This window comes from Triticum aestivum, chromosome 3A (assembly GCF_018294505.1).
Source record: "Triticum aestivum cultivar Chinese Spring chromosome 3A, IWGSC CS RefSeq v2.1, whole genome shotgun sequence".
Classification (NCBI taxonomy): domain Eukaryota; kingdom Viridiplantae; phylum Streptophyta; class Magnoliopsida; order Poales; family Poaceae; genus Triticum; species Triticum aestivum.
In genome coordinates this window covers 733,351,083-733,367,612 of record NC_057800.1, presented here as the reverse complement: position 1 = coordinate 733,367,612, position 16,530 = coordinate 733,351,083, and the positions used below count along the sequence as shown (strand labels likewise).

Sequence of the window (16,530 nt, the reverse complement as noted above, 5' to 3'; positions counted from 1 at the left end):
TTTGCCAGTAAGGGAAAGGGCCCTTATACTCCTTTGCCAGATTGCCTTTAATCAGAACATGCCGCCCATGTTTTTTTTGCAGTGTTGCGCATGGTGGTGATATCATCCTTAGATACCTAAGGATGAGTAATACTTCACTGTTGAGCAATCTTTTGAAATTTGTTTCATCGTTACCAACTAAAATTCTTGTTGTCCTTCTATGATAAACTTCAACATTATCCTTATTATACTCTTTTGCCAGTCGCCGTGATTGATAGTATTCAATCAGAACATCAGTACACGTTTTTTTTCAGTGTTTGCATGGTGGCAATACCATCCTTGGATATCTTAGGAGTTCTCTAGTACTTCAATTTTAAGAAATCTGTTTCATTCATCATTACCAAGTGAAACTCTTGTTGTCCTTTTCAAGTATATATATATATATATATATATATATATATAGGGAAAATCCATCCTACCACCCGGTGGTAGTTACCCCACATGTTTCATATACTAGCATATGATACTATATATACTATTTTATTATTTTTAATATGTTCATATATTATATCTAAGATATTCCAAAACAAGTTACATGAAAAAATTGCATATGAGCCCATAGTTTTTGTTATATTTGTGAAATACATACATATTTGTACGTAAAAAAGAACCTGCTCAAAAAAGGATACATACTACCTAAAAATTTGTATATATACTACCTAATCATTGTTATATACTACATACTACACGTACATACTCTCGGTTTAGACAGATACTACATACAACATACAAAACACAAGTGGTGGTAACTACCACTGCTTGTAGAAAACATTTGTCCTATATATATATATATATATATATATATATATGTATATATATATATATATATATATATATATATATCTGTATCTTAGCAATGGCCCTAGAATTACCTATAATCTAGAAATAGGATCAGTACCTGACTCTTCTTCCCATTCATCATCTCAACATCTGCTGTCATTCATTCCTTAGCCATGCACATTCTTAGATATGACCAATGTTTCTTTGACATGGAAAAACTGTGAATAGTAGCTAGATAGGTAGTCATGGCAACTTTTGTAAATAGTAGGCAGATAGGTAGTCATGGCAACTTTTGTAAATAGTAGGCAGATAGGTAGTCATGTCAACTTTTGTAAATAGTAGGTGGGTAGTCATGGGAAGTCAAGATAACTTGAGGCTACTGTTAACGCGGTGCAATTAGTTGGGGTGAGTTCTGCCTCTTGTAAATATTGAACATGGGATGCTGAAATTTTGTGGCAATCAGCTGATAATTTGTTTCTCTGTTCTTGTTTGTTCTGTGTGGCGTGCTATCTTGAGTGGCACTCTTTTCGCTGAATTCGTGGTTCGACAATTGTTTGTGTAATGTGACATTGTTGATAAATTTTGTGGGCCTTTTGATATGCATCTGGTTCATTTTTTTGTGGGCCTTCTGATAAATTTTGTGGGCCTTCTGATATGCATCAATTATAAAAGTTCATTGAAAGTATAAATCATCTCAAACATAATAAAAAATACGTCGACATTTAGAAACCATTCAAAGATAACTATTGCCACCAGAATGAGCAGTCGATGCGTCGTTGCCACCGCTCCGTTATCGGAGTCGGTTTGACCTTGTCAATGATAGCCAGGAAGTCTTGGTGCACATGTCCATAAGGATCATCACTTGTCGCCGTTGAATCCTTGCATAGGTCTGAAACTAATAGCAAATCTTGACACATGGGGACATATAATAGTGGAAATTTTGCAATAAATGAAGTTTTCTGAAGAACGAATGAATTAGTGTCATTAGTATTCGATCCATGGCGTCTCAACTTCTCCAAATCAAAATAATTTAGTTTGCTAAGAAATAATGGATTACTAGCGATGGTATTACCCTTTAAGAAGAAAGAAAATAACAACAAAATTTACACACAATTTATGTAGAAAATTGCATTTTTTAATGTGAAAGAATAAGCATGTAATCGTGCATGTTTCACAAAAAGTAAGTTGCCTAAGAAGGAATGAATTAGTGGCATTGGAATTACCCTTCAAGAGTTAAAAAACGATTCAAACTAAAACTAAATCAAAATAATGAAGTTTTTGAAGGAAGAAAAAAAATATTAGTGGCATCATTATTGCCCTTTAAGAAGAAAGGATATTAAAAAATAACAAAATTTTCACACGGTTGCACAGAAATTGTGCCTTTTATAATATGCAAGAATAAACATATAATAGTGAAATTTCGCAAAAAGAAAATTCTAAGGAAGAAAAAATTACTGGCATCGGTATTATCCCTTAGGAAGAAAGAATATAAAAACAGAACAAACAATGAAAAAATTTGCACATAATATTCACAAAAAATTCAAAAGTATGCAAGAATAAATATATAACAGTGGCATTTTCACAAAAACAATTCTTAAGAGGAAATGAATTGATGGCATTGGTTTTACCCTTGAATGAAATAGAAAGAAAATGAAATAATAAATAAATAAGGAACAATGAATTAGTTGCAGTAGAAAACTGTTTATATAAAGCTTGCACACAACTTCACTTTAAAATTGTACTTTTTCTAGTATGTATATAATAATCATATAAGAGCGTAGTTTTCATATATATTGCATAGTACTCCCTCCATCCCAAAATAAGTGTCTCAAGCTTAGTACAAAGTTGAGACACTTATTTTGAAACGGGGGAAGTATTTATGTGTGTACACTTACACTCACCTAATATCCTAAAAATACCCACACTATAAAAATAAAAGGCAACTAACAAAGAAAAAAAACAAAAATACATAAAAAAAGAAAAAAGGTGAAAGATAGGAGCGCTGTATTGCACAGTTAATGGGCTTCGGCCCACTAACAAATTGACTGACCCAAATATGGGATTAGTCGGAAAAAAAGTCCAACACATGACAGGAGAAAAACACAGCGCAAATCTGAACTGACTATTTGACACACAAACCTAACATATATAAATTCATGAATTGCACTTAAAAAATTGGTCTTTGGGTTTCTCCCACATCTTTGGGTGGTGAGAGCAAACATTCTATGAGCTTGGCCAGCAACTAGGTTTTCCATTTCGCCTCTCTATTCAGATGATGTTCTATGTAACCGATATAAATATCTGTTATCTTATCTGTAGTTTATAATATTACCCTTTTTCTCCTGCAGAGACAAGGTTATCTCATTTGGGCGTGCCAAGTTCATTATGTCTCGATCCAAACAAGTTAATTATATTTCGGTCCGAAATTTCTGGACGTGGTTCCTACCATGTCCAACCAGATCCTTCAATACAAGATGATCTACCGATCTCCGCTATGCACGTTGGAAAAAGCAATGTACGAACCAGCTTCATGTATATAGTCGTACGAATAACTAACCGGAGATCCAAAGTCAGATGCTTTCGATCATCGATCATATCTAGATGTTATCACGTGCTGTCACGCTCATGACAACTGCTCACTATTTACACTATCATTTTATATAGAGTACTTAAAGGCGAAAGTGCTATTCTGAGCTCGAGCTCAGATACACCCTATATCTCAGTCGTCCAGTGGTGCTAAGATTCGCAACGGTCTGTGTATATTCCTATGTATTTTGATTAGTATATCTGAGCAATCTCTGGGCTAGGGTCCACCGACCTGCTGCATTTAATGCCATCGTCGCGTCCAGACCCCCACGGCTCAGACGGCCGTTCAAGTTATGGGCTACGGCTCAAGTCTCATCCCACTAACGGCACGCCCATTGTCACAGCAGCCACTTTATTTTAATGCGTCTCATCAGCGACCCGTTCCGTCCACCAACGATTTTAAAAACTGGTGTACAGTGCTGACCGACCACTGTATCCATTCACTACCTCCTCAACCCTTCATTATCTCCTCACTTGAAGATCCACACACCAGCTAGTGCCAGACCGGGCAGCTCGTTGGAATCACTGCTGACCAGGTACATCGCCCCCACCCGATCTACATGTTCTGGCTATATTGGTTTGGTAGATCAAGGTTCTTTCTACTCAAATCAGCTGTTCATGCATTTTCTGGCCAGTACGCCAAACTGTATTCTATCAAATATAATTAGGGTTCTGATTAGAAGTAAGATCTCATGCTCGACCATCTATTTAGGACTGCCAGATCTAATCAATTATTTAACCATTTACCCTCTTTCTGGGTGTACACTAGCAGGTCTAACTAATTCATTCACAAATATCAACCCATGCAGAAACGTCAATCAAGTATTCTGATCAATCAACAATTTTCTGCAACCTTTTAAGCTAGACCCACAGCTATCTTTTCAAATCGATGCTTTACATGTTCAATCTAAATGTTTAATTTCTTACAGGGAACAGATGTCCGACGAAGGCAGCTGTGAGGGGGAGACCGCGGCTGAAGATGTACCCACACCTTAGCCACACATCAGAACACATCGAAGACCCCCCAGCACAAACTTCACGCATCTTGTTACGCATGTCGTAGAAGTTATTCAGTCCTTCGATGAATTTAAGTGATGGCTTGTATCGAGTCCAATGCTGCAACAAACTGAATTTGAAATTCAGTGCATGGAAGATGAGCAAGGTTTATGTCATGAGTATGAACCATTTCCTGTGAACAATGACCCGACATTTATTTGTTATATGCCGTTGTGTGGCCGTACGTCGATTTAAGACAGGAACAAGCCTTACGAATGTACTTACTTGTCAAGGTCCGATCTTGTGCAGCCCAGCATCTTGTTGTAGAAATGAAGCACATTCCTAACATTAGGTTCATTGTGTTTACGCCCAACCTTTTTTTGGAAACTTATCACCCGTCTCCCCTTTCACTTCAACCCTCACCCCCTTACTATATACCCTGCATTTGCCTGTGAGAGCACCAACAGGAGATGGCAGCAGTAAAAGGTGGCCAGCATACGTCCATACTTATGTGGAGTGTCTGTCTCATAAAAAATGTGAAAACTTGACTTACTCCTCGCCTTTTAGTCCCCTGCATTTTCTGTCTGGGGATGCTCACTTCCGCGCGGCGGTGTGTTCATTCCATGCTCTTCCGGGACGTTTGGGACCTCTGGGTGCACTGCCGAGACAAAAAACTAGGTCAGAACAAGTTTAGCAGTACATCCAAGAAGCAATACTATTTGAAAATGTACTCTTCTCTGCCAATAGAACTATAAAGAATCATCATAACCCCAATTAGGATTTCCCCAAATTTATATATGTCTGAGCTTCTTATCTGCATCACGCAAATATTGCTACGAATGCGCCGCTTAATAAGATATGCCAAAGCCCACGGAGGCTTACCCAGAGCTCTACCACACATAGGAAAAAACACCCACCCAGCTACCCCCTACTACATGCTGAATTCTTAAACTTTAAAAAATATGTGCACCTTCATCATTTCCACCAATGCCTCGCCCTCCCTGTCTTGAGCTCCCTCCAACCTCTGCTCATGTCAGTGACACAACATTGTTAGTATGACATGCTTTCATACAAATGCACAACCGTCGACCAGCCTCATTTTTCTTTTTTCTTTTGAACTAACCTCGTGAACCCCTGAATGTGTATCCAGGCTCACAACTGCGACACTCAATTCTCCCGCATGTCCTACTGCCGATATCGTCTGCTCCTTGGGCCATGTCAGTTCCATATCTGTGCGGAGCAGCACCCACAATTCAAAACATTAATATAGACTGTCCAATTGTAAAGTATTCATTAGGAAATCAGTATCCATCAGTTACCCCCGCAACCATATTATAAGGATATCAATACTACCCTACCAACAACAGCAACATAATGACTATCTTACATGTAAGTATATTTTGCATGCAGAGCCACCCATCATTCTCAGGAATTCGGAGAAAGCCAATTCAAAACTCTCTGTGGTTTCATCAGGACAAGCAATCCAGCAAGTATCACACTCTGGTAATGATTGTTCACACCAACAAATAAGCCAAAAGGCATGCCATACAAATTGGTCCTGTATGTAGTGTCAAATGTTATCACGTCGACGAAAAATGTGTTCTTGAGCTTATAAAAAAATCAGTGCTTCAATGATGAAATGACTGCACAACTGTCACACATGGCACCATGCCTAACTGACGTCAATCAAGACTACACGGCCATACACAGCCTGCAACCATGTTGTACTGAAATTATACATAGCACTGCTCAAATTAAATTCAGTTCCTCTAACCTCTTATTCCAACCAGGAGCCTTAGGAGTAGACAGCTCAGAAGTAGGAGGCGAGCTGTCCCTTCTCACTGCCGCCGCTTGAGCCACGCTGTAGATCTGCCCTTCTCAGCTGTGAGCAGCTGCTCCAGACACGCCGCAGATCCGCCGCCGCTCACACACGTGCCCTCTGGCAGTGCCACCTCCACCAAAGTTCGCCTGGTTCCATCCCCCGGCCGCCCGGCGTCCTTCCGGCACCAGGCTCTCTCCGACCTCTCGATCAGGTGGATCTGTGGCAGGGAAAGCAAATGAGCTCCAATCTTCAAATGGCACGCGGCGGCCGGTGGGGATAGAGTCTGGGCAGCCTCGTTCTATTCGAGGCGGTGCCACCGCTTGGCGAAAAGCGATTTTTCCGAGCCACGGATCAGACAGACAAACGCGAACCTGGGCCACGGCTCAGCCCGTCACCTGCGGACGGCCGCCCCTGAACTGGCCCACTACCCAGGCCTGACACATACTGTATTCCTGCACAGTGCGCATTTTCCAGCACTCCGTATAAAGAATCGGCCCAGATCTCCACGCACTAGCGAACGCCCAAGATATCGTGAGCATGTGTGCTCGAGACTAGTTTCTCCGCGTCCACTTAAAGGTGGTAATAGTACCATATATAACCACCCCACTAGTTAATCACAAGCAATGTGTGGATCATGCATGCTTTATTTTTTTGTCAGATTCTTCCCAGCCCCGGCCTCATATCATTGGTGGCGCTCTATAGGCTCAATAGTTTTTGACCTGCTGATCGGGCTTGCGTGCATCCATGCAAAACACACGGGCCGGGGTACGGGCGTGGGAGCTTTTACATTGTGCTTCTGTGGGCGTTAGCTGAAGTAATTAAGTAGCTTAAGTTCCAAAAACCTAACCTAGAATGGACTTTAACTGTAAATCAAAAGTAAATATGTGGTTGCCTCATGCGTCTTGCTGCAGAATAGTTAGCTAGAACCAATAGGAATAAGCTTGGCCATGACCATCGGCTATGTTATTCGTTAGCCTCTCTATCCTCATTATGTGCACTATGATCCACAAACCATATAAATGTGTAATAAAAATTATATCTGTTTTTCCTATCCAAAGAAAAGATGATCATGTTGGCGTGCCAAGTTAATTATGTCTCGATCCAAGTAAGTGAAGTATGCCTAGTCCCAAATTTCCGGAGATGCCTCCTCTGGCGCTCCTACAGCCAGCCCAAATAACAAACCAACTTTCCAAAGTCAGATGCTGCACGAATCTTAAAATCAGGGATCGTATCCACTATCCAGATATTATCACGTGCCGTCACTGTCCTGACAATTGTTTACACTTCCATTTCAGAGGTAGTTAGATGTGGTAATACTACTACTATATATAACCACCCAGCTACTTAATCACAAGCAAGCGATCTTATATGGATCATGCCAGTGGCGAATCTTGGAAGAAAATCGAGGGCGGGCTCAAAGTTAACGGTGTGAAAAAAAACCACTAACTCCTAATTCTTTTGCCCAAAGAAGGTTAAAATTTGCCAGAATTATTTGAAATATGAAATTTTGAACAAAAAATTGGTTCTGTTTAGCAAAATAGCCGATATCTCAAAATCTTGTAGCCCAAATTAGCTTAGAATTTTCCAGAATGCTGCTGGGCACACATAGTATTTACTGATTTTTTTGGAATTATTTGAAAAATATCAAATGTTAGACTTTTCTAGCAAAATAGCAATCAGTTCGAACTAATTTAGTAACATGTTTGACCATACCACAAAGATTCATATTCGAAAGCAATACAATTTGCACACCAATATAGAATGACTAAAGAAGCAACAACAATGATAGTAATGTTGCTTACTAATGGTATTGCAGAACAACTACTCCCTCCGTTTCATAATATAAGAACGTTTTTAACATTAGTGTAGTGCTAAAAATGTTCTTATATTTTGGGACAGAGGGAGTAGAAACCAATATACACAGCTACCTATATTGGTTCTCTTCTCTAGTACTTGAACAGTTTAACTAATCACTGTTAACAACTAGCTACCATTAGCTCATTAGCATGAATTAGTAGCAAAATAGGAAACTAAATAGCTAGCTACAAATAACTACAGAGTACAGAACAGACTACAGAGTAATACAAGCTTCAGGTTCAGCCGTTCAGGAGCTGTTAGTAGAGCAGCGAGCAACAGCCGGATGGCGCAGCAACCAACTAAGCACCCTTCCTCTAATCCACGGCCACACTGGGGAGGACACGGTCAGATGGAGATGCAGTCTGGCGCCGTTTTGGGGAGGGGAAAGTGACCAGATTAGGGGAGAGCAGTCCGGGTGCCGATTTGGGGAGGTGGGCCGGCAGCGGCGGAGAGAAGGAGAGGTCCGGCGACCGGCGGCGGCGCGAAGGAGGGTCCAGCGACCGGCGGCGGCTAGGGCACCTGCGCAGAAGGGAGCGGCTCGGGTGGGACAAGCGAGCGACTGCACGAGATTGTGGAAGGAGCGTTGAGTGGCTGGGCTGGAAAGGGCTATTGAGTGACCGGGCTGGGCCTTGAAGTTTGAAACTAGCAGTAAAACGGAAATTGGCATCGCTGGAGAGCAGGCTCAAGCCTGTTTAAGCCTGCCCAATAGATTCGCCACTGGATCATGCAAAGCTCTTTTGTCAGATTCTTCGGGCACGGCCTCGTATGATCGGTGGCCCTCCGTAGGAGCAGTAGTTTTTGACTCGACCGGCCGGGCTTGCGTGCATCCATGCAAAACACAAGAGTTTATAATTAGAGACGCGCGTACTTGTACATTGTGCTTCTACGGATGTTAGCTGAATTAACTAAGTAGATTAAATTAGGTTATCGCACTCATCTGGCCGCTTACGTTCACATCGCCCGGTTCTAGTTTAATTATATACTTGTGTTATTTCGCAGAAAAAAAAACATACTCGTGTTGCTCGATATTTATGTACAGAAAAGAAAGATTCTCAATTAGTAGTTGACAGAGATGGATAGAGCGGAGAAAGATTCTGAACTGCCACGTCGTCATTGTTCACTGTAGCACGCCTTGTGTGGGTCGGTCGATCTTGCGTGTGTAGTGTACGACTACAATAGCACGTACTGTAGATTGTAAAATATCTAGATATTGGACCTAGATAGCACAGTCGTCACACTTGGTCGTGGATCAAAGTGGATTGATCGATCGGTAACCTTCACACATCAAAAGTGTAGCCCGCCGGCCGGCCCGGTCTGGTCGCCATACGTACAACCTAACGGTGCATGCATGCATGCGTGCAATTGCTAATCTTTTTCTAAATACAGTACAATCACAAACGCTCACATATATGCACGTAAACTTACACTTATGAACAACGTTTTGTGTCCGCTGGTCGGTCCGGACCAGTGGTTCTTTTTTTGCGTAAAAGCTAGCGTTTTGTTGTCTTTTCTATTTTGTGAGTTCGGTGTCTATATGGCTTTGTACTACGATCTTCTTATATGAATGAGACACACCCGGGATACAGCCGGGCCATGGTGCATTCTCTAGCTAGCGCGTGAACGTCCCTTTAGCGTGTATAGACGTACAACTAGCTACTAACTACTAGCTATCGCCAGCCTCGATAGCGAAGCAAAGCTGCTATAGCTAGTGACAGTATCCACCATTTCATGTTGGCGGACGGCGTCCCGTCCCCGCGTGCCTCGTCGACCTCTTGTTCTTCATTTTCCCCAGCCAATGGCATCCGTCGAGAAAAGTACTAGACCTCATGTATATGGTCGTACAAATAACAAACCAAGTTTGGAAAGTCAGATGCAGAACGAATCTTTCAATCAGGGATCGTATTCAGATATTATCATGTGCCGTCACCGTTCTGACAATTGTTTACACTTCCGTTTCAGAGAGAAGTTATAGATGTGGTAATGCTACTATATATAACTACCCCACTACTTAATCACAAGCAAGCGATCTTATGTGGATCATGTAAGTTTTTCTTGTCAGATTCTTCGAGCACGGCCTCGTATGATTGGTGGCCCTCCTTACGGGCAATAGTTTTTGACCCGATCGGGCTTGCGTGCATCCATGCAAAACACACGTACGGGGCCGCCGGGGTGACGCGGCATGAGAGTTTATAATTAGAGACGCGATTGCACACTGTGGACGTTAGCTGAATTAACTAAGTAGCCAGTGCATTCGTAGGTTGCTTGAGTTCCCATTCCACCCACCCTGCACGACTGGCTAGATATTTAGTTTGTTTCTTTTTGCAGCGTGTATAGTATATGTACAGAGAGAAGGATCCTCAATTAGTAGCTGAAAGAGACGGAGAGAGAGGAAGACAGATTCTGCATTGCCACGTCGCCATTGTTCACTGTAGCACGTCTTAGAGCATAATTGGTTTGCTGCCAAAAATTGGCATGCCAATGTTTGGCATTGTGCCAAATATTGGCAACTATTTGGTTGGCTACGAATTGTTTTGCCTATCTCACATAAAGTTGCCAATAGTTGGCAAATTTTGATATTGCCAATATTTGGCAATGCCAACATTTGGCAAGCCAAATATTGGTAACAAACCAATTATGCTCTTAATACCCGAGTCCGTGGATCTTGCGTGTAAGGTGTAACTACAATACAGTAGAAAATATCAAGATATTGGACCTAGGTCACCTAGCTAGCTAGAACACGTACGGTCGTCACAATTTAACGTGGATCAAAGTGCGTTCGCTGGCTGACCGGTCTGCGCACCTACAACATAGCTAATGGCATCTGTAAGGACATGGCAATTTTTTTTAATGTTCGAACATAGTCGTGGGGCATATACCGAAGCTTTGAGGTTTGTATGTATGTAAAAGGATGAGACAACTGAGAATTGACGTAATGTGACATGTGTATTACTGAGCCTTGAGGGTGAGTATCGTAAATTACAATATTTGGAGGGCTAAGCTAATTGACGAGTTTCATTGGACGAGGCGGTTTACCCTAATGGTACCGATCGCAATCTGTATGCAGTGCAGATACGACAAGCAATGTGCCGCCTCCCCTGGGTACAGCCGGGTGGATCGATCGACATGGTGCATGCGTGCTCTAGGGCTAGCCATCTGTGCGTCGCGCACGTCCCGTCCCCGCGCGCCTACCTAGCTCGCTGCTAGATCCTCCACCTCTTCTTCTTCCTCCCGCCCAATGGCATCTCCACCTAATTACCATTTTAGTCAACTGAGTAATGGACCGACCTAGCTAGGTAGCCATCTGCCACGCGAGATGAGATGCGTGCGACAGCGACGCGCCACCGTCCGTCTCGCCGACGACGACAGGGACGCGCACGTGCATGTCACCAACAGTAGGCAGTGACGTCGACGAGGCGAGGACGCGGCGCCCGGGCGCCGGCTCTACCCGCCCCGAGGGGGCGCCCCTGCTCTACGACGTACCCGACGTGCACGTTACAGTTTCCCCTCCGCCCAGCTCTCTCCTTCCCTATATATTCCACCGCCATCCCCGACCCTTCTTCCACCTCTCTCTCTCTCTCTCTCTCTCTCTCTCTCTCTCTCTCTCATACTACTGTTTTGAGGTGTTGATCGAGTGGCGCCGTTGGTAGCTAGCTAGCAAGATGGTAGAGAAGAACAGCGAGGTGCTGGTAGGCTCGCCGCCGGCGGCCGATCACCACTGCCACCAGAAGGTCCTCCAGAACCACCCCGGCGTCAGCGGTGTTGTCCCCCCGGTTACTGATGGTCTGCTGCAGGTGGTCGTAGCAGACACGGGCAAGCACGCGGCACGTGTGGCCGTGGAGGGCTTCGCGGTGCTGGAGCCTCCCGCGGACGCCGAGGCGGCGGCCGAGCGGCGAGACGACGTGGCCGCGCTCCTCGCCGGCTTCGCCCAACACCTCCAGGAGAGGACCACCCACCACCTGGGTACGGCCAGCTCCATTGATCTGCATCGGCGATCCGATCATGCTGCACGAGCTCCGGCTTGCATTGATATGCAAAAAAATAAAAAGAGCTCCGGCTTGCGTGCATGCCTCGCGCCGCCGTGCGGCATGCATGCTCCTAGTCTCGTGTGTGTGCGCAACGTGGCGCTGCATGAGAATTTTTTTTGAGCAGTTAAAACTTTTGTTTTAAAAATATTACAGTGGAAGATCGGAATAAATAGGTCAAATTGCCGCCTTAAGAACACCAAATAGAACGATGATGTCCTAGACTTTTTTTTTTTGCGAGAGGATGTCCTAGACTTCGGGAAGCTAGAACCCTGCCAAAATAGAACTGTTTTTCTATTCTTCGAAAAAAAAGAACCAGTAGCAACAGGTAGAATGACTAAGTGAGTTAATGGATTTTCCAAAACAAAAGGATTAATGCTTCCACGTGATTACGATCTTCTAACAATTTTCTCTCAAAAGAAGATCGTCTAACAACTCTGCACACTTCTTCTCAAATTGTGTAATTCCTCTCTTGGTTGGCTAACAGTGGTAGAATTTTGTAGTTTTGTTGGGGTACCAGTTCCACAAACTTGCCAACAAAAGTCATGCATATCTTTTTCTGGGAAAAGGCCATACATATTTATTATTGTGAGTCAAATAAAGTCATACATTAATATATACTCTGAAAAATAGGTACACTTCATAATATACACGCATTTTACATCTTCCTAAAAAAGAACGCATCTCAAATGTTTGACCATTGCCAGCACCACAAAATAAATACATACGTACTTTTGTAAAATATTCATCATGCAATTTATACTATCATGCGCAGATTGATTTCTCATGCAAATGTTTGTCCCTCACAGGGTACCCTTACAACCTGGACTTCAACTTTAGTGTGATGGCCCAATTCCAGAACTTCTCCATCAACAATCTCGGCGACCCTTTCATTGAGAGCAACTACGGCGTCCACTCCAGGCAGTTTGAAGTTGCCGTGCTTGACTGGTTTGCCCGCCTCTGGGACCTCCAACAGGACGAATATTGGGGATACATCACCAATTGCGGCACTGAAGGGAACCTCCACGGCCTATTAGTCGGGTCAGTATCTACCAGATATCCCTTAATCTATCTTGCATACATTTTTCACATGATCGAGAATGTATCTTGCATACTGGTTGTGATTTTATATGTAGGAGGGAGCTTTTTCCAGATGGGATCATATACGCGTCTCGTGAGTCGCACTACTCCGTGTTCAAGGCAGCTAGGATGTATAGAGTTGATTGTGTGGAGATCGACACTCTAATTTCTGGAGAGATGAACTGCGCAGATTTTAAGTCCAAACTATCGCTGAACCCCGGGAGGCCTGCGATTGTTAATGTGAATATAGGTTAGCATCTTGCTTTCACATTTTCATCAGAATGGCTCAGAAAATGCTTTGCTTACGTGTCTCTCTTTATTGTTGATTTTGACACTTTTGTTATTTTGCTTCTGTTTCTTGTAGGAACGACTGTCAAGGGAGCCATCGACGATCTTGACAGGATTATAAGAACGCTTGAAAAATGTGGGTTTCGAGATCGATTCTACATCCATTGCGATGGTGCTCTAGCTGGCCTTATGATGCCATTTATCAAACAAGTGGGTCATGCACTTTTTTAAGCAGTAAAGGACATTTAGTTAGCACATGCCACAACAACTTCTATAAATCTAGAGAACAACATAGCTAACCAACATTTTCTTTATTTTCCTCTAGGCACCAAAGGTGACATTCAAGAAGCCCATCGGAAGCGTGAGCATATCAGGCCACAAGTTCATGGGATGTCCTGTACCATGCGGCGTGGTAATAACCAGGCTCGAGCATGTAAAAGTGCTCTCCACTGATATCGAATACCTATCATCTAGAGATGCGACAATCATGGGGAGCCGCAATGGGCATGCACCAATGTTCCTTTGGTACACGTTGAACAAAAAGGGATATAGAGGCATCCGCAAAGAGGTCCAGAAGTGCTTGAGAAATGCTCATCATCTCGTGAACCGTTTAAGGGAGGCGGGAGTGAGCGCGTACCTGAACGAGTTGAGCAGCACGGTGGTGTTCGAGAGACCACAAGACGAGGCATTCGTCCACAAGTGGCAGCTCGCATGCGAGGGAAGCATCGCACATGTGGTGGTAATGCCAAATGTGAGTGTGGAGAAGCTCGATGACTTTATCAAAGAGCTCATCGGTGAGAGATTGCGCTGGCATGAAGGTGGAGGGTTTAGGGTGCCATGTGTTGCAAAGGACATCGGGCAAGAAAATTGCCTCTGCGGCGTGCATGACAAGAAATTAAGAGTTGTGTAAGATCATTATAGGAGTGGAGAACAACAACCTAAAAATTAGAGTTCTTAAGGGCACACATGATTGATCTAGCTTTCATAATTGGACCTCTATTCCCGTCGTTATCAGTTTCTTTTGTTGTACTATCTTGGATCGTGACATGTGTTTAGTTCTATAGTGGTTAATAAATTGATTGAGTTGGTGTTTTCTATTGCGTCTGGTTTAATTTTTTATTTGTCTCGCCAACTCTGATTCTAAAACAATTAATTACACAAAGTTGCATTGACTAAACATGCCCCTTTTTTATGGCTTGGCCTGATGCTTGGTTTTGCTGCACGGTAGTTTGCTGTAAAACCTAGGCTACTTGACAAAGACTATCCTTGATGTTTGCTGCCCAAATCTATTTATTTTTTCACAGGGATGTCCAAGCTAGTTAGGTGCTATATATTTGTTGTTGTGACAATCTTAGTGGTCATTTTCTGTCTTTGGCATTTGATGACTCTTGGTAGTAGGCTTTGTTTTTCTACACTCTTTCCTTTATAATACGACGTCCGTAGCTTTCTTATGGTTCCAAAGAGAGTGTTCACTTTACTATCTTAATTCACCGTTTATCTTTCTTATAATACGACATAGGTAGCTGTCTTGGTAGTAGGTTTTGGGAACTTTCCAAAAGGTTCTCTGAACCATTTGTTTTTTCTTTTCTCTCGTTTCTGTTTCTTTTTTATTTCTTATATTTTTCTGTTTCTTTTTCATTTCTTTTTTCCTTTTTTTTATTTTTTGAAAGATGTTTGATATTATAAAAAGTGCATAATTCAAAAAATGTTCCTGTATTCAAATTTTGTCCTAATCAAATTTTTTGTGAATGTTCTAAAAATTGTTTCAGAATTTAAGAACAATCATTATTTTGAAAATTTCTTCAGAATATTTTTGTTCCATATTTTTGAAAACTTTTTAAAGAAATGATTGGGATTTTGAAAGATAGTTCCTTTTTTTTAAAAATCACAATTTTCAAAAAATGTTCGTTTCTTCTAGTTTTGTTCTGGAGTTTCAGAACATATTCCTATATTTCATAAAATTCGAAAAATGTTAGAATTTTCAATAAAATGTAAGGGTTTAAGAAATGTTTTCACTTCAAAATTGTTTGCAAACTTTAATACATTTCATTTTGTAATATTTGTTTGGGAATTTAAAAGAATTTCAACTTCCAAAAATTTGTTTGAATATCTCTAATTTAGTTTCAAAATTTTTAAAATATATATATGTTTTTGGAATATTGTTCGTGTTTTATAAAAAATAATTTAAAAAATCTGCATTGTCGGAAAATAGTTCATTACTTTTTGAAAATTGTTTGGCTTTTTAGAAATTGGTTCACTAATATGAAAGTGGTCGGTTTTCATTAAAAACGCAAGGTTTTTGCAGAAAAATGTTTTTATTCAAAATTTAAATATATGAGAATCTGGTGTTGATTCTTACTGCTTTGCTGCTACATACTAAGATTTGCTCGCTAGCTCAGCTGGTAGTAGAACCGCAACTGTTGCCACAAAGAGCGGCAGATAGGAGCTCCCATATGCTAGCCTTGCCTCAAGTGAGGCTCTAGTGAGCTAGCCCAATAGGATCATGTGGTACGTTACGCAGGTGAGTCTATTTGTTTTTAATATTTTAAAAATATTCTAAATATATATTTTGAACTTTATTTTATTTTATTTTTAAAGCGTTCATCGAGCATTTCATGCAGTATAATAACATTTTTCACCGAATTTAAATGGTTTTAACATTAATAAAATATTTGTGAATTTTTTTAAAAATATCTGTTTTGGAAGAAGTGTTCACCATAAATGCTCACGTAATTTAGTAAGAAACGTTTTAACTGTTAAAAAAATTGTTCATGACTTTTAAAAAAATCACGCATTTAAAAATATGTGAAACAATGTAAAAATAGGTAAGCATAATTATTTTTAAAATTATTTTGCACAATAAAAAAATGTGCACGTGTTTAATTGTTTTTGTGGCATTTAAAAAAATTCAAATTGTATAAAAAAAGCTCCGCGTGTATGCGAAAAAATTGTAGCATGTATTAAAAAGTCTATATGTATTTAATAAAGCTGGAAAAAAGAAAAAGTACAAAAATTGATAAAGAAGAACACTTAAAATAAAAATAAAAAACTCCATGCAAC

At 41.3% G+C, this 16,530-nt stretch overlaps 1 protein-coding gene across 2 annotated transcripts; it reads left to right on the top strand.

Moving 5' to 3' along the window:
- The first annotated feature begins 11,657 nt into the window (after nt 1–11,657).
- LOC123063578 (serine decarboxylase 1) lies at nt 11,658–14,567 on the top strand. Of its 2 annotated transcripts, XM_044487402.1 has the most exons (6): nt 11,667–11,808; nt 11,872–12,040; nt 12,912–13,143; nt 13,239–13,432; nt 13,547–13,680; nt 13,796–14,567. In XM_044487402.1, the coding sequence occupies exons 1-6, from the start codon at nt 11,740–11,742 to the stop codon at nt 14,378–14,380; spliced, it is 1,383 nt and encodes a 460-aa protein (XP_044343337.1). In that variant the 5' UTR covers nt 11,667–11,739; the 3' UTR covers nt 14,381–14,567. The 2 variants fall into 2 exon arrangements, with proteins under 2 accessions (XP_044343335.1, XP_044343337.1); XM_044487400.1 differs by having other exon boundaries at nt 11,658–12,040.
- Nucleotides 14,568–16,530: the final 1,963 nt, after the last annotated feature.

Bases quoted from the DNA above. Each gene is read 5' to 3' on its own strand.
- LOC123063578 (XM_044487400.1), top strand. From the start codon at position 11,740: ATGGTAGAGAAGAACAGCGAGGTGCTGGTAGGCTCGCCGCCGGCGGCC. The intron at 12,041-12,911 runs GTACGGCCAGCT...TGTCCCTCACAG, and splicing joins GAGGACCACCCACCACCTGG to GGTACCCTTACAACCTGGAC. The intron at 13,433-13,546 runs GTTAGCATCTTG...TGTTTCTTGTAG, and splicing joins GATTGTTAATGTGAATATAG to GAACGACTGTCAAGGGAGCC.